Genomic DNA, 26357 nt, shown 5'->3' with positions numbered 1-26357 from the left:
CAGTATTCTAAATAATCAGATAATATATATATATATATAATTTATTTTAAATATGTTGATAAAATATTTAATATTTATTTGAAATGTTCATATAACTTATTTAATATTTATTTTAAATATATTGATAGATTAATTTACCTTGAACATTTAAAATATATATTAAATAATGTATATGAACTTGTCAAATACATAGTAAATAATTTATCAACATATTTAAAATAAATAATAAATATATTTATCATAATATTTAAATACTTTGAATAAAATAATTTATGAACAAATTTAAAATATGTAAAATAAATAACCAGAATATGTAAAATAAATAATTTATTTATTATTTATTTATTAACACATTTTAAATAAATTATAAATAGTTCATTTATCAACATATTTCAGATAAATAAATACATTATTTTTGATAACATAGCTAGAATAAATAATAAATAATTTATCAAAATATATTAAACTCGTGAGGAACAATAAAACTATGAGGAACTATAGTTATTTCAACAAAAATACATAAAATGTGAAGCGTCACGCAGAGAATTGTGGGAATGTCAATTTACGGTTTTTCACTGTAAATTATACAATGAGTTGTTCTTTTTCACTTTCAAAAACTGTAAATTTAACGGTATTTTACTGTAAAATTCTATCACAGTTATTTACCGTGTATAGTACGGAAACTTTCTGTTCACCAATTAACAGTTTTTGGACTGTAGCATTTTTACAGTATTTTACCGTTAAAATCACGGTTATTTAATGGATTAGAAATAAGTTAGTACCATAAAATCCCCTAAAAATAAAAAATATTAAATGAAAAAAACGTTATCGAACTAAAATATAGTACGTTCATTTCAATGAAATAATTTTAGTTTGTGCCGTGGAGGGTGTGTGCCGGCTCCTCTCACCGGATAGGCTGCTCCAGGTGCGGTTGATGTCCCGCAGCGCCTGCTTCTCTGCGATGGCACGCTTGATCTCGTCCAGCACCAGGTTCAGCTCTTTGGAGCGCTTGAGGTTCTCCTGCTCGGCGGAGTGAAGACGGTCTCTCAGAGCCAGGAATTCCCGCTGGTAAATGTCCACCACATTACCTGCAAACACACCACATGAATAATGCAGGTTTAGCCTTCTCTCTACACACTCCATCATTTATTATGACAGCATTCAATTATCCAGTCAAAAGAACCTTTATTATGCACCGATGAATTCAACAGAAGATAATATGAGCATGTTTCTCGCAGGCCGACGATTACAGCGGCTGTTTTTCAGACGGTAATGAGGAGGACGAGAGTGAGAAATGAGGGATATTTTCAGTCTCTTGTTCTCTGGCCTTTAAAGGGCTGAAGCTGCTCTCGTTTTCTCTTATTCGACGGGGAGAGAGCTGAACTGGTGTCGTGTCGCCAGCCAGTCATCCGTGACGATTAAACGAGTGTTTTAGTGAGGCTGTTTCCTCCATATCTGGGGTCATGACCGATGCTCTGACCCCAGAGGTCAACACACGCTCAGAGACACAACCCTCGACTCAGACGGTGCACAGTGCAAGACTACACACAAAAGATGCCCTCAAAGAAATCAAAAGTAAAAGGTCACGAGTTTAAAGGTCACGAGCACCGGATGATTCGTCTCACTCAGTGTTTTGACTGACACCGCGATGAGCAGAACTGCAGTGTGTGTGTACACTAGCAGGATCAAGCGTCTCAGAGCTAACAAAATCATATTCTGACACTCGATGATGACAACAACAGATACTACAAACAAACAACTAATCCGTTAAATACTACTACTGATTATAATACTTATTGTTATTATTATATTTTAAGAATGATTTAATAAATAATTTATACAAATATTTAAAATAAATAAATAAATCATTTATCAAAATATTTAGAATAGATTTATTTATTAACATATTTGAAATAGATCTAAATTAAATATTTACTATTTATCTCAAATGTGTTAATAAATAACTGTATTCTAAATAATCGGATAAATATATTTATTATTTATTTTAAATATGTCGATAGATTATTTGACATTTATTTTAAATATGTTGATAAACTATTTAATATTTATTTGAAATGTTCATATAACTTATTTAATATTTATTTGAAATATATTGATAGATTAACTTACCTTGAACATTTAAAATAAATATTAAATAATTTATTTGAACTTGTCAAATACATATTAAATAATTTATCAACATATTTAAAATACAAAATAGATATATTTATCAGAATATTTAAAAACTTTGAATAAAATAATTTATGGACAAATTTAAAATATGTAAATTGCTTATTTATTAAAATATGTAAAATAAATAACCAGAATATTTAAAATAAATTATTGATTTATTAACACATTTTAAATCATAAATCATTGAATCATAAATAGTTCATTTATCAATATAATTCAGAACATAGCTAGAATAAATAATTTATCAAAATATTTAAAAAAAATACATATTTGGTCGCACTAACACATTATAACTGAATTTACATTTAGAAAAGCACAAAATCTCTCAGAGATCGAACAGTTAAAGGTGAAGTGTGTACCACTGAGAACACATGAATAAATCACAAACTATTTTATCCCCACAGCCTCTCATTGGCCAGTCAAGCAAATATTCACGGCCCTAAACTCGTGCTATTGGTTGAGCCGGTGTTGGGCTGGCCCGAGCGCTTCCAGAGATCCACACAGTCTCAGTGTTTACATCAGCATCTCTCTTCCAGCTGTCTTTAGCCGGATTAGAAGAGGCTATTTTAACATCACAAAAAGACACGCATCCGCTTTAAGAGTAGACAACACCTGCCGCTCTACAAGACTCAGCTCCACTCTCTCTTTATTTGCTCTCTCACGAGAAAAGAAAGAGTCGTAAGGATTTATGCTTTGTGAGATAATCCAGAGCATGCAGCTTTTTCTGGGAGAGATGCCCACTCTCAGCGCTCAACACACACACACACACACACACACACACACACACACACACACCGTAATGCCATCAGTCCAAAGCCCTCGTGTAATCTGAAATTACACCACTCCACACAAGTGCAATCCAATCCCCCCTTCAGATGGAGGTGGAGAGGAACATATAATACCCTGTGGAGTGAGATAATCTACTGATGACTGATGACTTCTTCAGCGTGATCCCTACACTCGATTACTGCTGACACACACACACACACACACACCTGCGACAGCACGGACAGCGTGTCTATTATCACAGACGCAGTAATACAGGCTCACACTCACTGCAGAAAAACATGATCAGTGGCTTTAATGACAGTATCCCAACAACGACAACAACAACGACAACTACGAGGATGTAAAGAAAGGTAAGGGGGGGGGGGGGGTCTGGTTAATGCATTTATAAGTTATACATAAAAACAACTGAAGTCTGGAATGTCCCCATTATATAGCCATACAATAGCCGTTATGTGAGTGAGTCAGTGAGTGAGTCAGTGAGTGAGTGAGTGAGTGAGTGAGTGAGTGAGTCAGTGAGTGAGTCAGTGAGTGAGTGAGTGAGTCAGTGAGTGAGTCAGTGAGTGAGTGAGTGAGTGAGTGAGTGAGTCAGTGAGTGAGTGAGTGAGTCAGTGAGTGAGTCAGTGAGTGAGTGAGTCAGTGAGTGAGTGAGTGAGTGAGTCAGTGAGTGAGTGAGTGAGTCAGTGAGTGAGTGAGTGAGTGAGTGAGTGAGTCAGTGAGTGAGTGAGTGAGTCAGTGAGTGAGTTAGTGAGTGAGTGAGTCAGTGAGTGAGTGAGTGAGTGAGTCAGTGAGTGAGTGAGTCAGTGAGTGAGTGAGTGAGTGAGTGAGTGAGTCAGTGAGTGAGTGAGTGAGTGAGTGAGTGAGTGAGTCAGTGAGTGAGTCAGTGAGTGAGTGAGTCAGTGAGTGAGTGAGTCAGTGAGTGAGTGAGTCAGTGAGTGAGTGAGTCAGTGAGTGAGTCAGTGAGTGAGTGAGTCAGTGAGTGTGTGTGAGTGAGTCAGTGAGTGAGTGAGTGAGTCAGTGAGTGAGTGAGTGTGTGTGAGTGAGTCAGTGAGTGAGTGAGTGAGTCAGTGAGTGAGTGAGTCAGTGAGTGAGTGAGTCAGTGAGTGAGTGAGTCAGTGAGTGAGTGAGTCAGTGAGTGAGTCAGTGAGTCAGTGAGTGAGTGAGTGAGTGAGTCAGTGAGTGAGTGAGTGAGTGAGTGAGTGAGTCAGTGAGTGAGTGAGTGAGTCAGTGAGTGAGTGAGTGAGTGAGTCAGTGAGTGAGTCAGTGAGTGAGTGAGTCAGTGAGTGAGTGAGTGAGTGAGTCAGTGAGTGAGTGAGTCAGTGAGTGAGTGAGTCAGTGAGTGAGTGAGTCAGTGAGTGTGTGTGAGTGAATCAGTGAGTGAGTGAGTGAGTCAGTGAGTGAGTGAGTGAGTGTGTGTGAGTGAGTCAGTGAGTGAGTGAGTGAGTCAGTGAGTGAGTGAGTCAGTGAGTGAGTGAGTCAGTGAGTGAGTGAGTCAGTGAGTGAGTCAGTGAGTCAGTGAGTGAGTGAGTGAGTGAGTGAGTCAGTGAGTGAGTCAGTGAGTCAGTGAGTGAGTGAGTGTGTGTGAGTGAGTCAGTGAGTGAGTGAGTGAGTCAGTGAGTGAGTGAGTCAGTGAGTGAGTGAGTCAGTGAGTGAGTGAGTCAGTGAGTGAGTGAGTCAGTGAGTGAGTCAGTGAGTGAGTGAGTGAGTGAGTGAGTCAGTGAGTGAGTGAGTGAGTGAGTGAGTCAGTGAGTGAGTCAGTGAGTGAGTGAGTGAGTGAGTGAGTGAGTAGGTGAGTGAGTGTGTGTGTGTGTGTGTGTGTGTGTGCGAGTGTGTGTGAGCGTGTGAATGCAGTCTAGATAGTGTCATGCTGAGTGATATCTCAGAATCCCCTTGCCTCTCTCGCTGTGAGTATATCTGTGTGTGTTTCGTCGGCTCGCTCGCTTCTCTGTCATCATGTCGAGTGGTTCTGATCCCAGTCGGGCTTTTTCATAATGGACTTGAAGGGGTGGTCAAAATCCCTTGCGTCTTCAGCATATATATCATAATATCCTTTTGAATGATTATGTATTTCTTTTATAAAATCAATAATTAAGTATATTCATTGTTACTTAATCATTTATATAATATTTATATGTATTCTTTGTGCTTTTGCTTGTGAAATAATATTCTTAAATGCATGCTGATGTAAGTCACCAGCTTCTTTTAGGTGCACAAGGCCATTTGTCTCTTTCTCTGGTCTCAGGAGGAAGGTTTATGGATCATAAAGGCGTCATGAACACATATGTCCAACACATATGATACTTCTCTGTACAGATGGTCAAGCTATATTGAGCATTGCTTTATTGAACTTTAATTGTTGTATTAAAATGTATTCATTCTATTATATTTGCTTTCTGAGGAGCAAATGTTATCTGTTTTTCTCCCAAACGAGTGAATGTTTTACCATTATGTTTTGGTACACTTAACTGATAATAAGCCGCTCAGACTCTCTTCAGCCTTGATGGGAGCTCCTATTTCCTAGTGTCCTATGTGAATGCAGTAACAGTGAAAATAATAGGGAAATAGGGATTTGGTTTATGTTTGAGTGTTAAAACATAAAGGGGTCATTGAAGCCAACAGTTTAAGGCACCATTTCTTTGTTTTACTCCAGTTAGACTAAAGTTCAGTGCTAGTCTTCTTGGTTGCAGGTTATTATTGGAGATTGAATGAGTTGTTGTTCTGGACACACTGGCGCCAGCAACCCAAATCTGTGACCTGGAAGGTCATGACGTGCCTCATCGATGGAGATATGTTTCGTCTATCTGAATATGTGTGGAAAATTACTGTGTATCTATATCTTAGCCAACGAGAATCATTCAACGTGTAAGCAATGACGTAGCTTAGACCTTGGGAATGGTATAACTGTGATTGTTCGGCCTACGAACTCCTGAGGGAGTCTTGAAGCTGACTTCTGCTGATGAAATGGCAAACTATGTTCAGTAAAACTTTCTTTAATTTTTATAATTCTGACTCCGGGTCTTAATTCTTCATATCTGGTTCTGGGACCTTTAACTGTTAACCCCTAACAATATGAATCAAAATATTCAAGATGAAGTCTATATATTAATGTAATATTTATAAAGCTTTTTTTTCCATTTAAAAGTGTGAGAATATTTAAGTTAGAGTTAGAGTTAGTCTAGTAATAATTTTAGCTTAGTCTGGTTCTGGGTCTTTAACTGTTAACCCCTAACAGTTTAAATCCACACAGATCCTGAAACCGGAGGATTCCCTCAGTGTGAGGCGAACAATGACATATTAAACCCAATCCTCTCGCATTGGCACTCTACTCCTATAAATGATCTATCTTTATACACAGAAGATGGAAAGTCTGAGTGTGTGTGTGGATGACCAACGTCTTTAACAGGCTTGTGAAGAGAACGAAGGAGTAAATGGAGAAAACAGAGAGTGTGCAGCGGAGAGGTCACGCAGAGAGAGAGAGAGAGAGGCACAACAGGTCACCTCAAATCCAGCACACACACACACACACACGTAGAACATCTTGAACATGTAGAGAGCATATATGAACCAAATTACCTTCCACTGGCTCGTAAAAATATAATAAATAAAATTCTACAACATGCATTAAAATATAACATTAAAAAAATATGGTTATTCCACATTATAAATAAATTCTATTGTTGCAATAACCCAGTCCAGGATTTATGATTAATGAGGATTATTTTGAGTTCAGGAAGACGGATAACGTAACGAGTTGAGAAAGACACATAAAGATCTGCTGTGAGAGATAAAGAGACTTGCCCTGTCAGACACACACACACACACGTCGTTCCATGTGTTTGATACACACTTTCTCTAACGCAAATCTTTGTACAGTAATATCCTTATCTGTGAATGCTAGAAACTCAATTTTGCATAACGGTTCGTCTGCAAGCGAACAGAGGAACTATTGTAGTGGGTTATGAACGTCACAGAAATACTTTACATTATAAATGCATTACCATATATAAACTCGTATTAAGAAAGAAGTTAGAAGTATATCATCATATTGGATCCGTGCGTTTGTTCTTAAAGTGACAGCGCCCTGTAAACACAGCACCTGCTGTTAAGCTTTAATATCAATCAAACAACAAAACACAGCTTTAACGAAGATTGATCTATATTTAATTTATACAGTGAACACTAGTGTTATTTTATATGTGGGCCTAATTCTTACATGTCTATACTAGAATACAGCAAAGTTGATCTTAATATATAATATATAGAGGCGTGTATTTTTTGTTTAATTCAGTATCATTAAAAAGATTGAATGTCATTACAAAGTCTAATATTAATACAATTACACACAAATAAGTTCATTTAAAATAAGAAATATCACTACTGGTTTCGGTTTTCAACCAAGAGCATGCAGAAATTTCAGTTTCGGCCCAGAATTGTCCTTTCGGTGCGTCGCTAGTGTCGATGATTTGAGGAACTAATACCTGTGTGTGTGTGTGTGTGTGTGTGTGTGTGTGTGTGTGTGAGGAGCTTGAGATACACACACGTAGAGTGTACAGGAAGAGCTTGAACACCTACACAGGGCATGTTCAGAGCAAACCTCGCCTGACGCTCTACTGTACTCTATTGAAGATATTTCTATGGATGAAATGCACAAAGCAAATAGCCGAGGACACATAAAGAGCATGAAAAACATGAGAAACACACCAGCCATAGATGAAGAGACTTGCCCTGACACAAACACACATGTGTCTTCCATGTGTTTGATACACAATAATGCAAATCTCTGTACAGTAATATCCTTATCTGTGAATGCTAGAAACTCAATTTTGCATAACGGTTCGTCTGCAAGCGAACAGAGGAACTATTGCAGTGGCTTATACACTATAGTCCGTCTTTCTCACTCGATTAATCGAGGAAATCAGTTTTCAACATAATTATTAGTTGCAGCACTACATTTGACAAATCAATATACACAGATGTTTATGTATTCATTATTCTCCAACATGATTCTCATTATCTGTTATAAAATATATTTAATTAAAGTCCTCCTGTAGTCAATTATTTTATCCCTTAAAGCTCATCTTTCATCACCAAAATCATATATTTAAAGTTTTTCTTTGAAAAAAACCTTAAAATATCTTGAATGTAACTCGACACCCTTGACTAATTTAGTATTCTCGGTTCTATGAATATGCAAATGAGCCCCGCCTCCACTCAGAGATCCACTGGTTGTCGATCACACGTTGATCTGATTGGTTACAAGGTGGTTTGTGACGTCAGAATCACCAAAGCGTGTTTTTGAGACTGTCTTTGGTTCACTGCAAAAACACCTCATGACACATGTACACTATGTTAATGATAACGGAGAAATACTTGATCATTACATCAATCCACCTATAAAAGTACTCTTGATGACGTTTAAGAACAACAATGCAAGGTAACCGCAGCAACAACAACATGAGAATCTTAAAACACTGTTTATTTCAATCATATCACTGTTTATTTGTGTCTATTTGTTGTGTTTGTTCATTTATAATTTGTCCTTTTTTAGTTACAGAGTGTTTACTCGTCTTTAATAATGCTTGATATTTATATGAGTTAGTCTAGTTGTTCTTCTGTGGTGTTTATAATCCACAGGCAAACGCTCCTAGTGTAAGTGTTCATATTCAGATACAATTACATGGTTTTTTTTTACCTTATTGACAGTGTTGTAGTCGAGACCACCTCACTCGAGTCCGAGTCGACACCGAGACCAGAGAGAGTCGAGTCCGAGTCGACACCGAGACCAGAGAGAGTCGAGTCCGAGTCGAGACCGAGACCAGAGAGAGTCGAGTCCGAGTCGAGACCGAGACCAGTGAGGGTTGATTACCTAATTTACTTGTATTTACTTAGAGACATACTTTTTTTTTTACTGAATTTACTTAGAGTTTAAAAAATATGATCAGTTTAGGGTAAAAAGGCCACATAGTAGGTGGTGTTAAAAGTAATTTTATTACAATTTGTCATGCGCAGTTGCGCACTAGAAAATCACCAATCACTGGGCGTGTCAATCAATTTAAAGAAATATTTTATTAACATGCATTAATAATCATGAAAAATATTTTGAATTGAACTCGAGTGGACTCGGGAATAATTCCGAGTCCTAAAAAAAAAAATGTTCGAGTACGAGTCAATTCCGAGTCCAAATGCACACGAGTCCATGACAAGACCAAGACCATTAAAATATGGTCTCGAGACCGAGTCCGAGACGAGTCCGAGTCTCGAGTACTACAACACTGCTTATTGGAATCAAAATCAGGAACCGATAAGCAGAATTGAAACAGGAATCGCTAAAATTCAACCTTAGACTTTATCATGCATGCCAGAGAGAGAGAGAGAGAGAGAAAGAGAGAGAGAGAGAGAGCTCTGACCCAACCTATGAGCGAGATATGATATGCCTGAATAAACTCTGCTTTCCTCATGCTTGTGTTGCTGCTGTATTTGCTTATAGGGTCACTGAGGGTTAAATGCGGCGATGTAAGAGAGTACAGACGCACATCTACATGAGTTTCTGTGCTGAATATGATCCGATATATCTGAGCAGAATCACTGCACACTCCCAGCACCTCTGCTAATGACTCGCTCGTTCAGTCAGGGTGCATTACAGCGCTCGATGACGGACGCGTGACGACCCCAGCCGTCAACATCAGAGGCTTCGGCGGAGGAACTGACTGAACACTTGCACTTCATCACCACACAGGAGAGACAGTGATCCAGCGACACACACACACACACACACACACTGAATCACATGCAGTTCACCGGCCTGTTGTTTCATTTGTTTGGCCGAACCTTCACATGATTGGCTGCAGTTTTATGCAGAAGCTGCTTCAGATCAAGCTTAAGACTTATCAGTAAATGATTCATTATGAACTTGGTCTGAAATATAGAAAAATGGAAGTGCAAAAGTGTGAATCGCCATCAGACACGCAGAAACTCAGACGGCCAATAACCTTGAGTGAGAAACAGTGATCTAACACACACACACACACTCAGCAGAACAATCATCTGCACATTATCATCCTGCAAATGAGAATAACCCTCCTAATGCAGCAAACACTGCCTTACACATCATTACACACACACACACACACAGAGAGAGAGAGAGAGAGAGAGAGCTAAGTAGTATAAAAGCCATCAGCTCTAATCCAGCTTAGTAAAAAACTAAAAGAGCTGCAATAAAATCACTCCCAAATCCAGTCTCAACTGCTCTTTACACACTCTCTCTCTCTCACACACACACACACACACACACACACACACACACACACACAGTTTTAACGAGGCGTGTTCATTGTTTGATCTCGCGAGGCTGATTATGAGACAGTAAACTCTGGGGTGTAATGAAGCAACACAACATCATCCCAATAAACACCAGCAGCATCAGAACCAGTGCCACACACACACACACACACACACACACTCACACACACAGTGATTCTGAAGCACCTGTTCCCAAACGTTGTCATGAAGAAGTGCTAGAAGTTGGACATGAATATTATTAAAGTGTAAAATTACATTTTTACATACACTTCAGGGGCTTAAAGCACTTGCATGTGCACACAACCACATCCTCACACACACACACACACACACACACACACACACACAAACAGATAAATAACAGATTTCAGCAATCTGATACTGTCTCTCTCTCTCTCTCTCTCTCTCTCTCTCTCTCTCTCTCTCTCACACACACACACACTCTCTTCACCACAGGAGGGAAGCTGCAGTGCCGGGAAGCTCTCGAACGGTGACGGTGTTCTCCACACACACGGTGATTACGGTCAACATTACACAGATATTAGCCATGACATTCACCACACATCCATCACACTCCTCCACCAGCATCCGTTTCATCAGGACAACACACACACACGTCCGGTACACTCCAATAATATTTATGTGTTTCAGAAAAAGTACAAACAACTGACAACATTTCTTCCAAATCTCCAGTAAAAACTAAACTAAATTAATTGCAGAAAATGAATCAAGTAAAAGTCTTTTAGTGTAACTGAGCAAACGTCAAAGTGAACGTACAGTAAGGATAACGTTTGATATTTGAAGATGAGCACGTGCTGGACTGAAGCAGCTTCGCTTTACTTGATTATCCGCATCAATATGACCTTCAGGCGTTTGAGGAAGGGTTATTTGTAGATCTCTGAATCATTAGTGCATTGCTTTGCATTATATGTTCATATTATTGGCAGAAATTATATGTCTAAATTATAAATTATATGTAGAAATAAGTCTCTGCTATACTGTTATAAAGATCTCATTGATTTACAATACAAGCATCAGAATTTCATATAAATATCTGCAGCATATTTTTGCCTCTGAATAAAACGGAGCCGTTTTCTCTCGATATTCTCACTATATCTGAATATATGAGCCATAAAAGCCTGATGTATCAAATATGATACTCCTGCACATCTCTCCATCTTTTCTACCGTATATCATTTGATGGCTGAGTTCCCTTGTCAACAAATATCAACAAAATATTATATCATAAACATCAGTCGATGCATAAACAATCAGCCATAACATACAAAAAATACATTTAGAGATTCCGTGAAATTAATTTAATCTGAAGCATTTTAAATTCAAGGCATTTTAAAGTTCATCTCAAAATATAATAGGTAGAAACGGACAACGCATTTATAACATACTGTAGATCTTATAATAATATCAGTAATCACTACAGTTTATTGGACATAACATACAAACAATGATCAGATATGATATTCTATATCCTTAAAGGGGTCATGAACTGAGAAATCGAATAAGACTGAGGTCATCATACTATAATCCTAATGCTAGGAATGTGCTTATTTATTTTCTACAATGTGAATGTCTCAGTTGAGCGTTAATTCACTGTGGACTATTTGGTAACTGATGTCTCACACAGACGCCCCTTAAAACAGAGACTTCAAATCAGAGTCTAAAAGGGAAAAAATAACTTTATTTCTAAATTATGACCATTTTTGATGATAAAATCATAATAACATTATAAGTGCAGTGCACCCAGGACACATTATAAAACAATAAAGCATTAGTTGAAGAGCCGTTTAACAGCGGCTTTGGGGGAGCATGAGGTCGAGGGCTCAGGGATGGACTGTATAATGGGTGTAATGGAGACTGTTAACACATCTGCACACACACACACACACACTCAGCGGAGAGAAGGAAATCAGATTAGTAAAGAGTGAGAGCGATCCTCTGTTTGATAATGTGTTACGTCAGGTCAGATACTCCCACGTTACAGCTCTGAACACTCAAACTGAGCAAATCACTCCTGACTGATGCTGATACAAGGGATTTATACTGTACCAGTGTGTGTGTGTGTGTGTGTGTGTGTGTGTGTGTGTGTGTGTGAGACTGCGATGAAACAGTGGACGACTGAGCTTTTATTCTCTTACATCACTGGATGAAGGAGAAACACTGCAGACCGGATATGATCCACACATCAGACACTGGTGAAGGTGTAACCGACCCTCGTCACCACCGTCAGAAACGACAACAGATTTGGCGACTGCTTAACCCTCAGGTGCTCAACCTGCTTAACCCTCTGTTTTGAAATGTTAAAAATCGCAGCTTCATCCGAACGTTACAAAACTTGGTGACTTTTATGGCATTATGTATGTGAACACACAAAAAAATTGAGGTCATGATCTGAGCATGCAAAGTGGTCTTAAAAAAATAGTCACACTTGAGGTCTTTGGTCAAAAATTACCCCCATAGGAAATGAATGGGAAATTGTAAAAAAATGAAAAAAAAATTTTTTTTTAATTTTTGTTTGTCAATTTATTTAATAAGAAATAGTTTTTGAGATTGTTTCAACTATATATTCAAATCCACCACCAACAACAACAACAACAAATGTGTTCATAAACATCTGGGGAATTCACATGCCTCTCCATAGAGAGCTATACACGCCATCTAGTGGTCACACCATGATTCTACGCTTTTTCTCTATACTGTAACCAGATGGTGCTAATTTTCTTCAAAAAAAATTTTTTTTCTGAAGGCCTAGACTCTATATTAAACTAAAATACTGCATTAAAAATAATATATATTATATTATATTATATAGAAAAAACATATATTTTTCCATGGCAAAAATAAACCATAAATATTGCATAAATATTAATAAATTCAATTAAATTGTCTCAAAATACTAAATTAAAAAGAATAAATATTATAGAACAAAAATAAATTGCATTGGTTTTACTGGGATGGAGAAAGTTTCATTTTTAGGTGTCCGGTCACTTTTGACCGTGAAGATAACAAGTGTGACTCCGAAACGAAGAGCACCTGAGGGTTAATAAAACTACATTTCTTCCAGTCCAGCAAAAGGAGGACCAGCAAAAACTCTTCACAAAGTAGGAAATCTCCAGTTTTACTATATTGTGGGGTCATTTGACCCTCACAAGTATAGCTAAACACACACGCACTCGTGACCCCAGTCTATGTCCCTATCAGAGCAGAAGCGAGTGCGTCTTCATTAGATTAGTGATTATTAACACATGACGGCAATAACTCAATCCGAGAGCATTAGTAAATCTCCTTTCACAGGCATTATGTCCATTAGCGGAGTTATAAGTGTGTGTTATCAACGCTCTGCAAAGCTAATTGATGCTCATTGATTTTATTGCATACAAACAAATGCATTAGATGATTTGTTTCAGCAGAATATAATCAAACACAGATGTCTATGATTGTGACTGATCACATGTGTTATTGGATGCTCTCAGTGTCCAATAGGAAAGCTCACAGTGGTGTAGTGGATCCTCAGTGAATGGATGTAAAGATGCAGTCGATGAGAGTGTGTTTATGGTCTCTGTCATCAACCCAGACCGAGAGATACACCAACAGATGCTGAGTTAGCCACTTCACCAATGCGAACAGCCAATCACACGGCTTCAACTCAGATAACTAGCAGAGTAACATGTAAAGTCACATCCAAGCAGAAGTCCGTGGATCCATTATACTGTATGAAAGTGTTGTTTGTAACGACACACACAACACACCCTTTCAATTACTGCCGTTACAGAACACTAAAAGCAATTAAAGCAATTTATAAACTTTTTTACTCTTTTCAATAAGGTATGGGTGGATGTGTGTTGCTAATTGCTTTATGACTGCATGGCAAGACCAAAGACCAATTTCCAGGCTGAACAATAAAGTACAACCCCACAACAATGCTGATCGAAAGAGGACAGAAATAGAAAACGTTTCAGCGGCTTGTTGAATCTCAGCCATGAAGAATTAAAGCAATAAGACGGTCCGACCGGTGAGTGTGTGTGTGTGTAGATTTAGGGGTCGGGTTAGTGTGTTTGAAATAATCCTGGCATTTTGTACCTAATAAAATGGCCAGTGTGTGTGTGTGTGTGTTGGGTAGGCTTAGGGGTCGGGTTAGTGTGTGTGTGTGTGTTTGAAATAATGGCATGAAACCATCATAGTACGAGAGACATTTGAAAAAGCAAAACTGTCGTGTTGTTGTGTTAATAATTCTGCATTTTTGATTACTTTTGCATCATAAACACTTGTGGAAATGTGTTGGCTCGCCACTTCTAATGTAAAGTGTGTGTCCTGAAGCGAGGGCAGTGTGAGAAGCGGTGCTCTGTATATCAGCCCTGAGACCACAAGCTCAACCGGGGAGGGCGAGAGAAGCTGGCAGTGCCATCTGGAAACAGTTCAGTGCCTATCAGTCAAACATTCAATCTCAGATCTGCCAAACGCCTCCGGCGGACACATACTGACTTCAGATCAGCCAAACCACCCTGTACCGCAGCAGAGACAGAGAGAGAGAGAGAGAGATTTGATTTTTCAATCATCTTTATTTATCAAAAATGATTCTTCACATAAAACAAATGTAAGGTATTACTTTTTTTTTTTATATATATATATATATAAAAAAAGTGCAAAATGCAGTTCATTATCAATGACAGAACACAACGCTCCTCTGTGACACCATATTCCTTCAAACACATTTAGGGCTTAATCCATAGCTTTGTAAAAACGAAAATCAATTACAAGCCTTGATTTGATCATATAGCTGTGAACACCCTTTCAACATTATAATCAATTTGTTTTTCAATTTTATCTCTTCTACTAATATAGATGTCCATTTTGGCTTTACCCAAAATAAAATTCAACAACTGGCACTCATTCCTTCGCTTTTGAACATATTTAAAGGCCAAAATAAAAGTCTGCACAGAAAAACTCTCATCAAAAACATTAAAAAGATTCTGCAAACCATCGAATAAAGGCTTAAGCCTTGAACAATACAAAAATGTGTGAAAAACAGTCTCTCTCTGGAAACAAAAGGGACATTCTTTGCCAACATCTGGATTTAAAACAGAAATAAAAGAGAGAGAGAGAGAGATACTGTAAAAGCAGAACTCATGATCTGAGGAAATATTTACATGCTAGTAGTGATCAATAATACACAATAAGGCCCATCAGTTTCCATTAAAAACATAAAGCAATTGAAGATACTATTCGGCCAGTGGAAAAGATTGAGAAAAACTTTCTCTGAAATGTAAATTACACTAAAATGATTGTTTTATTCAAACACAACGCCAGGATCGGCCACTCACTGTAATGTGACGCACATCCGTATCTCATATTCCGTTAAACGTGGATCACGTGAATGAATATGCATATGCTAATGATATGCAGATGAGCGTATAACAAAAACGAGGCGTCGTCAACTCATATATGGTTAATTTGGAGAGGAGACGCATGTGCACACACTCTTCCTCTGTATTTTTAGAGTATTTTTGTGCCTTTCGGGCGCATTTACACTTTTAGCAAGAATCGTGCACACAGTTTTATAAATGAGACCTCAGATGTCTCATTTATCATCCATATCTCCTCTTACACCAGTTTGCATTGAGTCAGGTCCACACACACACACACACACACACAGGTGTTTGTGCTAAGCTGAGACTGCACTCAGTACAGCCAGTGAATCCAATTAAACTGAACTCCGAGTCACGCTACACAAACTCTAAATGTGTTTATCCAGATCCCAATCCTACAGAGTGCAGGTCTATACATCAGACACACACACACACACACACACACACACAGCGGCGAGTGCAGTAAATCAGGGCAAGGGCCGAAGAGAGCCAGTAGAGACTGTGCAGAGTCAGACTGGAGAATATAACAACACACACGATCCACTCCAGAAGAAGAAGTCCATCAGCAGAATACCACAAACATCTACACAAACTACATGAAGATAATACACAAGAAATGTTACATTATTATGAAATCCCAAAGATTAAACTCTATATATGAAGAGTTCAGATGCAAAAGCCTCTAAGTGCCATTTGAAATTTTCTTCTTTAATGATGATTTTTATCAAACTTGTATATTTAAGTTCAGTAATTTCACTTAAATAACAATTAATAGGTAATCTTCATTGCAATTTAAGTGAAATTACTCAACTTAAACACACAAGCTTGATAAAAATGATCATTCTAGAAGAAAATTTCATGGCACTTAGAGGCTTTTGCATCTGAACTCTTTATATATATATAAATACAATGAGAGCTATTCAGTTTTTAATGATCATTGCTAGGGATGCACGATATATCGGCCAGCATGTTCATTTTTAATGTTATCGTTATCGGCCTGGTTAAAAAAATGCGACCGATATATTTAAGCCGATAAATAATGTTTTATTCCCTTCAGCTGAGACACTTGTTGAGAGCTGTTTATGTTTTTGAAATTCTTGAAATATTATTGAAATCTCTTAAAAAAAAATGAAAATACGGTTCGGTACAACATGTGCAGCGCAAATCTGTCATATCGACTGAGAACATCATTATAATTGTGCGCTTGAGACGTGGATTTAATTGTGAGACTTTTGTTTTTGTAATCAGGCTCTCAAAATTAGATAAAAATTATTTGGATTTAAGTTTATCGGCCGATATATCGGTTATCGGCTTTCAAATATAAAGAATTATCGGTATCGGCCAAAATTTTCATATCAGTGCATCCCTAATCATTGCTTGTGAATTAAATAAATAAATTAAATAGAGATGTCCACAGCACAACTACTGTACACTGATGACGAGTCAGGGAAATGATGTCGCTGGAATCACTGAAGGATGATTATGTTTATGAATATTAAACCACAGGTGGACTTCTACTCGTTTTCTTCAGAATGACACACTTATGCTGACAAAATGCATTTTCGGTCATCTTATTCATCATTAGGGTTGGGTATCGAGAATCGATTATCGATTGGAACCAAGACGAACTTTTCGTTTTTCCCGGAATCGTTCAAAAGTTAAAATTTCGATTCCTAGTTTCGATATTCACAGTCCGCCGAGCGGAAGAAGAAACCGCTGAACACCAACGAAGAAGCGTCTACCGGAAGTGTTGGCATAACCGCGCGAGTCGAACATGAGTACCTTACGTCGGCGGTCCAAAGTGTGGCTTCACTTTTCTAAAAATAACGAAATCTCGGCAAAATGCAAAATTTGTGACAAAAGGAGTATTTTTACAGAAGGAGTATTTCATTCAGAAAGACCGTTGGTTCGCAAGGTTAGCTAAACTTTTTTGACCCTGCCTCTTAAAAGAATCGGAATCGAGAATCGTTAGGAACCGGAATCGAAACAAGGAATCGGAATCAGAATCGTTCAAATTCAAACGATACCCAACCCTATTCATCATACACACATCATCCCAAACATCTTTATTTTCTTTCCTTCGTCAGGCACTACACATGTTATACATGTCATCTATATCAATGTTTCTCGACTGGTGGGTCACATAAACACAGTGTGTGATGAGTGTGTCAAGAGTGCACACACTTACTGTATGTCAGCGCAATTTTGGTGAAGATTTGTTTGTGTGTGTGTGTGAGAGAGAGAGAGAGAGAGATAGAAACACACACACAAACTCTCTGTCTGTTTATATTACATTGTGTGGACCAAATGTCCCCACAAGTATAGTAAAAGCTGAAATCGCCTACATGGTGGGGTCCAGCCAGCGCTCCCCTTGAGGAAAACAGTGTATAAATCACACTAAGTAATGTTTTTATGAAAATGTAAAAATGCAGAATGTGTCCAGTGAGGGGGAGGGTTAGTGATACACTCTTAAAGAAAAGGTTCTATATAGAACCTTAAAAGGTTCTAAAGCGCTGCGTATTTGGAAGCCCTAAAATGCAATGGATGTGAATGATCACAAAATTCAAGATATGGGGGTTAAAAAATGTAATTAAGAGAGTGCATGTGTCTATTTCAGTTTTTATCCTCCAAAAATCTGCATGATTAAAATGTGATATTAAGCTACTACAACAGTTTAATAAACCGTAATTTAATTACAACTACAAAATGTTGCAGAATAATATAATATATGAATGAATAATAGCCTTTAAAGAACCCTTGAGCCAAAAGTGTTCTTTCTTGTCATTATAGAACATTTTTTAGCATAAACGTTCCTTTGGAGTCGAGTAAAGAACCCTATGCTACATTATAGAACCCTTTTTTTTAAGAGTTTACAGTATATTTGTGTAATTTACTATAGTTCATTATAAAAGTTTTGCTTAAAATTCCGAGATTGCATTTTAATTTTTATATTCATTTTGAGGAATACATATATAGAACCCCAATGAACCCTTTTTCTAAGAGTGTAGGGGCAGGGGATATACAGTTAGTACAGTAGAAAAACCATTACGCCTATGGAGAGTCCCCACAAAGATGTGTGTGTGTGTGTGTGTGAGAGAGAGAGACTGTCATTAGCTAATGCTGTCTGCTCTTGTGGTTTTGTGGTAATTTTAAAGAGCAAATAGCAGCACAGTATAAAGCTTTTATTGAAGAGCTAGAGCGCATTAAAAAGCCTGGCTGCTTTTTGATTCGCCATTAATCACAGTGATCACACACACACACACACACACACCGTAGCATATCACAATCGACCCAGACAAAACTCCACTGTGACCTCATGCTCTCATCTCAAGCAGAGGGCTTATTTATTGGTTGTGACAAGTACATATTGAGGGTTAGTGAGATGTGAAAGCGTCCAGCCTCCGCCAAACGCACGAACAAATCCTGTGACAGAGACAGACGGAGAGATCAGTAAAGATATCTCAGCCTCACACACGCCATCATAATCAATGAAGCTGTCGACAGCAGCGCACACACATTGTTACAGTGACTGACTCAAACGCCTCTGATTGGACAAAGCGATCATGCGCTCGACAGATGATCTGCTCAGCGCTGCATGTGAAACACTTTCAGCTGTTACTAAACTGAGTCGCTACGACTGCTAATGCTTGAGTCGTGAAGTGAAAGCGGTGTGATGAGAGAGTCATGTAAAAACACTATAACACCTAAAGTCCTCCTGTAGACAATCCTTAAAGGGTACATATCATGCTTTTAAATCATTCATTTTTACATATAAATCATAGCGTTGTGGTCTATATAAAACATAACTGCAATGCTTGGGTCTGAATTCCTCATTATTATAGCTCCACAAGCCCCTTTTCTGATGTGCGTCTGTGAGCGACCCGTTTCAAAGCGGCCCCTTTAAATAAAAAGGAGATGCGTCACACCCCGCCCACTCTCCAGGTCGATGAGTTCACGGTCGGTTCAACTCCCCGCGTTCGGCCATTATTGTAGTTTGATTAGAGATATATGATTATATACGATTCCTTCAAAGAACATTTTTATTCACACTTTAATAAAATGTCAACAACAGAAGACTTGTCCATCAAGCCTTACATATTCCAGCCAGAGCGAGCGAGTCGATAAAGACGACGACGAACCTGTATGTGAGTTAACTGTTTTGTGTTATTAGTGAAAGTCGACTATTTCTCTTGTTAAAACAAGCAGACTCACAAGATAAATGACTACGGTCTAATCTTACCACAAACAATCTGTATTGATAATGTGATGCGTTTAGAAAAGCAGCTAAATGAGCATTGATGAAACTCAAGAACAATAATACTGCAGACGTGTAACGTTACTTCAAAACAAAAACAAAGAAAGACAAAGGTACTGCTAAACCATGACCGCCATGTGTTTTAAGAAAGTAAAGTATTTTATTTTTATTAACGATATTTACAGCTTATCGAAATGCTCTGTTCGTCGTCTCCAAAGATAGAAGGAATTTACCTCTCATTCAGACGAAGTCGATCGGCAAACCCTTCTTTATACTGGCGGAGGTTGTTGAAGTGGGAATCCTTGAAGTACTACATCCAACAACCGAACATTTAGACTTGCCCTCTCGTAACTTCTGCATCATTGAGCTCGGACTACAAAATCAGAGTGAGAAATAATAATGGCGGATTGCTGGAAGTGTTGGACCGGTAGTCGATGTCCTTATTTGGCAGTTCCGCTGCAAATACTGTGACGCACTTGCTCAAAAAACGTCATAGAAAACAGAAAAATCTGAACACGTTGAAAAATATGACCAAAACAGAATATAAAGATATAAACGAAGCACCTGAAGAGAATAATTTCATCTTTTCTGTACTTATAAACACTCCAAATATACAACAAAATGCATTTAAGGGCTAAAAAAGTGGATTTTGCATGATATGTGCCCTTTAACGCTCATCTCTGATCACCAAAATGACATTTAAACCCAAATTAATGTCTTAAAATACCTGGCATGTAACTCGACACCCTTGACTCATTTAGTATGCACGGTTTTATGAATATGCAAATGAGCCCCGTCTCCACTCACTCAGAGATCCACTGGTTGTCGATCACTCGTTGATCTGATTGGTTACAAGGTGGTTTGTGACGTCAGAAACACCAGCGTGTGTTTTTGAGACTGTCTTTGGTTCACTGCAGTTTTAAGGAGGAAATACTCAGCAATGCTGTCCACTTATCAACGCACACACGGTGTGTGTTAAAGCGGATTAAAAACACCACATACACACATACACAACATTAAACGCTGGATTTACACCACAGGGCGACTTTAAAAACTTTCACTGTGTGGTTTGTATTGCATACTGTATACTTTGTTAGGTTAAAAACATGGAGTGTTTTTAAGAGCACTTGGAGTTAAATGATCTATATTAGTCCAGCGGAAATACCAGCTCGATCGGCTCAGACTCGCTGCATGTACAGCGTCTCCTGTCAGGAAAACCACAGAGCGAGTCCCAGCTGCAGCAACAGCCGCTCTTCCGTTTCTCTGAACGCGGAGCTTCTGTTCACGTTTATTTAGACTGAACTCATCTCAATCAATGTCTTGATCTAAATCTAAGTCAGTTGAATCTAAAACACCCTCAAATTATTGTCATTAAATATAAAAGAGTGTATTTTTTCATTTTTAGCACCGTTGTTTATTAACAAATAAAACATGGCACTAGGTAAGCACGATATATCGGCCCCATATCAGTATCGGACACATTTTTGATGTTATCGTTATCGACCCGATAAGAAAATTGGGTTACACTTTATTTCAATAGTCACTTAAGATGTTCTACCAATTATAAGTAACTTTTCAACTACAGGTCAACTAACTCTCATTAAAGTATTGGTATATTATTGTAGACTGTCAGTAGACTGTTAGGTTATGGTTAGGTGTTAGGCTTTGGGTTAGGAGAATAAGTTTACTTGTAGTCGCCAAGTTACTCATAGTCAGTTTAATGTCTATTTAGGGACCAACAAAATAAAGTGTTAGCAGATATTAAGCTGACAGTCTACTAATACTATAATGACAGTTTGTTGACCGTTGTAGTTGAAAAGTTACTTATAGTTAGGAGAATGTCTAAACTGGACTATCGAAATAAAGTGTTACCGAAAATTGGCTGCTATATATTAAAGCTGATAAATAATGTAGTATGTCGCTTGAGATATGACTGGAATCACTTCAAAAAAGGAAAAATTGCAACATGCAAGTCGATCATATAAGCTACATTAAATAACGAGAACATTATAACTGTGTGTTTGGGACTGTTGTTTTTGTAATAAGGGTCTTTAAAATTATATAAAAATTTGGATTTAGATTTATCTGCGCATATATATACATATCAGTATATCAGCTTTCAAATATAAATAATTATTGTTTATCAATATCAGCCAAAATGTATCCCTACATGAAACGCATATCGCATACTACTTGCTTCCAAAAATTGTGCGTAACATGCCAATTATAAGATAGGGATGCACCGAAATTTAATTTAATTTAATATGTATGCGACGCTCTCGTTCTCGGATCCACTCCCCGTTATCTGCTCTCATGCTCTGATAATAGCTTTGCAGGACTATACGCTATTTTGATAACAGGTCAAAAAATACATCCATTTTTTTCGGATTCAGTAAAAACTAATATAAAATAAGAAAGTCATTATCGGTTTGGTTTTCGGCCAAGATTTTTTTGGTTTCGGTCCAAAATGATATTTTCATGCATCTCTAATCTCAACATACAGTATCGCACAAAAGTGAGTGCACCATTTTTTATTTATTTTTTTTATTAAATTTATTTTATTTTATTTACATTTTTGTAAATATTTTATTATATATTTTCATGGGACAACACTGAAGAAATGACACTTTGCTACAATGTAAAGTAATGAGTGTACGGCTGGTATAACAGTGTAAATTTGCTGTCTGTTTAAGGCCCCGTTTACACGAGAACGCTCGCGGGTGAAAACGTAAAAATATTTCATCGGATGTGCCTTTCGTTTACACGGCGACAGCGTTTTTGGGGCTTAAAAATGCAAAAAAGTGAAACCGCCCTCCAGAGTGGAAATCCTAAAAACGCTCCACCGTGTAAACGGTAAAAACGCAAAAGTCCGCTTGAAAGTGAAGGTTGCACGCAGGCACGCGGATTTGGTGTTGTTGTATGGCAGTGCTTCACGTTGCCACCTAGCTGCCTGGAGTACACACTACATCAAATTTCACACACTTTTGCGTCACCATATGCGCGCGGATTTCCCACCCATAACGCAGAATAAAAAGTGAAAACGCAACGCCACTTTTGCGTTTTCTCTTCAGATCGTTTCCGTGTAAACATGGCCTAAAATAACTCAACACACACACAGCCATTAATGTCTGAACCGCTGGCAACAAAAGTGAGTACAGCTCTAAGTGAAAATGTACTAATTGGGCCCAGTTAGCCATTTTCCCTCCCCGGTGTCACGAGACTCGTTAGTTTGACAGGATCTCGGGTGTGAATGGGGAGCAGGTGTGTTAAGTTTGGTGTTGTCGCTCTCTCGTACTGCTCACTGGAAGTTCAACATGGCACCTATAGCAAGTAGCAAAGTATCATTTCTTCAGTGCTGTCCCATGAAAAATAAAATATTTACAGTAACGTGAGGGGTGTAGTCACTTTTGTGAGATACTGTAAACTGGCGGTTGAAGTGTTTCTGCATCAGAGCCTGTATTGATGTATTGACTCGTGCTAAACCCGACCCCCTCGATCGCTGTGCTTCTCCAGTGCCGGGTCACATCAGGGCTCGTTCCCCTGGGCCGGACCGGGGCTCATATGAGGCGGTGTGTGTGTGTGTGCCACTTCATCTGTGTCTCGCTCTCTGGTGGACTGAAACAGGAGACGGAGGACTCACACACACACACACACACACACACACACACACAGAAGAGCGGACAGAGTGATGTCACAAACACAACAGGCTTCAAAGATAGCTCTGACAGTCGGTGTGTGTTCGCTTGTCTACGGGCATGTACAGGCATGACTGCAAACACATGATAGCTACAGTGGCCTTTCTGACACACACACACACACATTCATTGACACAATGCTATCAGACTCCAGCAGAATCACTAAAAGAGTAAATCAGTTTAAGTCACCATTGTGGTGATCAGTGTGTGCTTTAGTTGGGGTTTTGTCCCTTAAATTTAGAATTTTAGATTTGTTTTGGCTCCTGAAACTGAGTTATAACAGCCAGATGAACAAAGAGAAAGAGATAGTGTTGGTTGTGTTATGAGATAAATCTTCATTTGACCTGAATAACTCATTTGGAGCCTAATTTCTGATTTAGGTTTACTTTATTGATTATAGCAGCACTGTCCTTGTACGGGGACAAAACATTTTATTTTTCACCTCAGCTGATTCTGCTTGTTAACATCAGGTGTCTTCAATAATGGCCAATCATCACTCAATTAATCACTTTAACCCCTTAACTGTATACGGACAACCTAAATTTACTTCACTATATTACTATTAAATCCTAATCTAGTCATGACAAACTATATGTCATTGGAAAGGTCTAAGACTCCTAAATAGATATTTTAGGTCAGGTTTTTTTCTTACAAATTATGAATGAACAGTAATATATGAATTTCTGACAAGAGTGCGCCTCAAAAAAAAATATTGACATCATTACAGGAGTTTCTGACCTTTGTCACAAAAAGTCGACGCACACACTTTTAATAATTGAAACTTTGGTTTTTAGTGCTAAAAGTTCATAATAAAACATAATAAGTATTTTTCAATAAAAAAAAAAGATAAAATTACATTTTAAAAAGTAAGGTAAGAAGTCCTCTAAAAAGTTTAATATATATATATAATTTTTGTATTATTATTATTATTATTATATCACATATTTTCATTAATTAGGTATCATTTGAAAGCTTACGAACTCAGAATTCATTCTGTGAAAACCGTTTTAAAATTGGATGTTGCGTTACCATAGAAACAGTTTTTTTTTATTAGGCCCCTCCCCTTTTGGGCATCATCTTTCATAATTTATTATGAAAACCTTTTCTAATCTTGACAAAACACATATTGTCAGAAAGGTCTGAGTCTCAGGGTTCCACATTTAGTGACAGAAATGATATTTGAATAGAAATTTATTAATTTGTTAAGGCAGAATGCATACAATTGAATTCAATGGAATTCAATGGCACCTGGTGGCTATTTTTGGTATAACGCCTAAACAAAATCTCATGGGAACTTCAATTTTTGTGATATCAACATCAAATTTGGAACACAACTTGGTTAGATATATAGCTTTCATTTTATAGTAAAACATATTTTGTAAAATATTTATTTCATATTAAAAAAAATATATTAATAAAGTATATCTTATTTACTGTAAATTATAACTTCCATAACTTTTTCATACTATACTTTTTTGAAGTGCTTTCACTTTATTAATAATCTGCTGATTATTTTCTTTAAAACAAGACCAAACGTAGGTCTATATTCCAAAGCATTCTTCATTCTTCAAAGCATTTCATACACAATGGCAATTCAAAGTGCAAAAGAAATCAGAATAATTAAAACAGTTTAGAATAAAAAATAAGAAATAATGAAAGATAAAGGGTTAACTTATCTCATTAACTCTATCACTGCTTCAGTGTTCATTCAAGACTTGTATTTTAGCACTTTACCACTCTATAATGTGGATCTCCCAGGGGAGTTTTTGCTGTGTAGCTCTCTGCTCTAACTCCATCACAACTACTACATATCCTGACCCCTGACCCCAAACCTACTTATAACCTGATCCCTAAACCAGCTCTTGACCCTCAAACGGGCGTTAAGGGCTCTCAGAAACTCCTCACTTCACTGTCTTTATCCTCACTCCGCTGGTTCTCACAGAGATAGTAGTACAAGTACACACATCCACACACACAAACACTCAGGGTTTATATCTCTCTATCTCTCTCTCTCTCGGGAGTGTTTAGGGTGGTACTTTTCTTTTCTTTTGTTTTTTTTCTTCTAACTCCTTTTTTTTTTTTTTTTACTAAATTTGCAATTAATCTAATATTAAATCTAGTAGTATAGTTTTAGTTTGAGCACCAGGATGTCCGTCGCTGTCGCTTCATCACAGAATAAGAAGCATCACTCGAGTGGGTATAAGCGTTGAGGAGGTGAAGCTGGATGCAGATGAGCAAGTGGGACATGAAAACATCATTTCCGCGTCTTGAATGAATGAGGCCGTGGTGGTTTTTTTGAAAGAGGAACTACTGGTCAATGGTACGCTTTTGCCCAACTGTATCCAATGTCCAATATCTCCAACTGCAAAGGTAGTAATCTCAAATGTGCCGCCATTGATTCGGGATAACGATATACAGCGTGAGCTTATGAGGTATGGAAAATTTGCAAGTGGAACCGCTTGGATGTAAACACGAGTCTTTGAAGCATGTGTTGTCACAACGCCCCAACTTTAAACGTGTCTTTTTGCTGTGTTTATGAAGCAAAATCGTACATGTTGTATGCGAATAACGGGGAAATGCACTGCTTTGAATGCGGTGCTGTAGGACATGTTAGATTGGTATGCCCGCAAAGAGAAGAAGTGATAAATGAGACAGGTCAAGGTCAGGATACGAAAGATGAAACACACTCTGATAGTAATAATGAATTGGAGTGGTATAGGAGAGTGTAAATTAAGTCATGAACAA

General features: G+C 37.8%; 1 protein-coding gene across 1 annotated transcript in view; it reads right to left on the bottom strand.

Moving 5' to 3' along the window:
- Positions 1-26357, bottom strand: part of mgat4b (alpha-1,3-mannosyl-glycoprotein 4-beta-N-acetylglucosaminyltransferase B) — a 115562-nt gene that overhangs the window by 42370 nt on the left and 46835 nt on the right. Inside the window, exon 2 of the mRNA XM_039653736.2 lies at positions 909-1088. Within this exon, the coding sequence (XP_039509670.1) occupies positions 909-1088 (180 nt within the window). The remainder of the gene's footprint in view (positions 1-908; positions 1089-26357) is intronic.

This window comes from Pimephales promelas, chromosome 9, assembly GCF_988280905.1.
Source record: "Pimephales promelas chromosome 9, fPimPro1.hap1.1, whole genome shotgun sequence".
Classification (NCBI taxonomy): Eukaryota; Metazoa; Chordata; class Actinopteri; order Cypriniformes; family Leuciscidae; genus Pimephales; species Pimephales promelas.
This window is presented reverse-complemented; position numbering and strand designations above follow the sequence as displayed.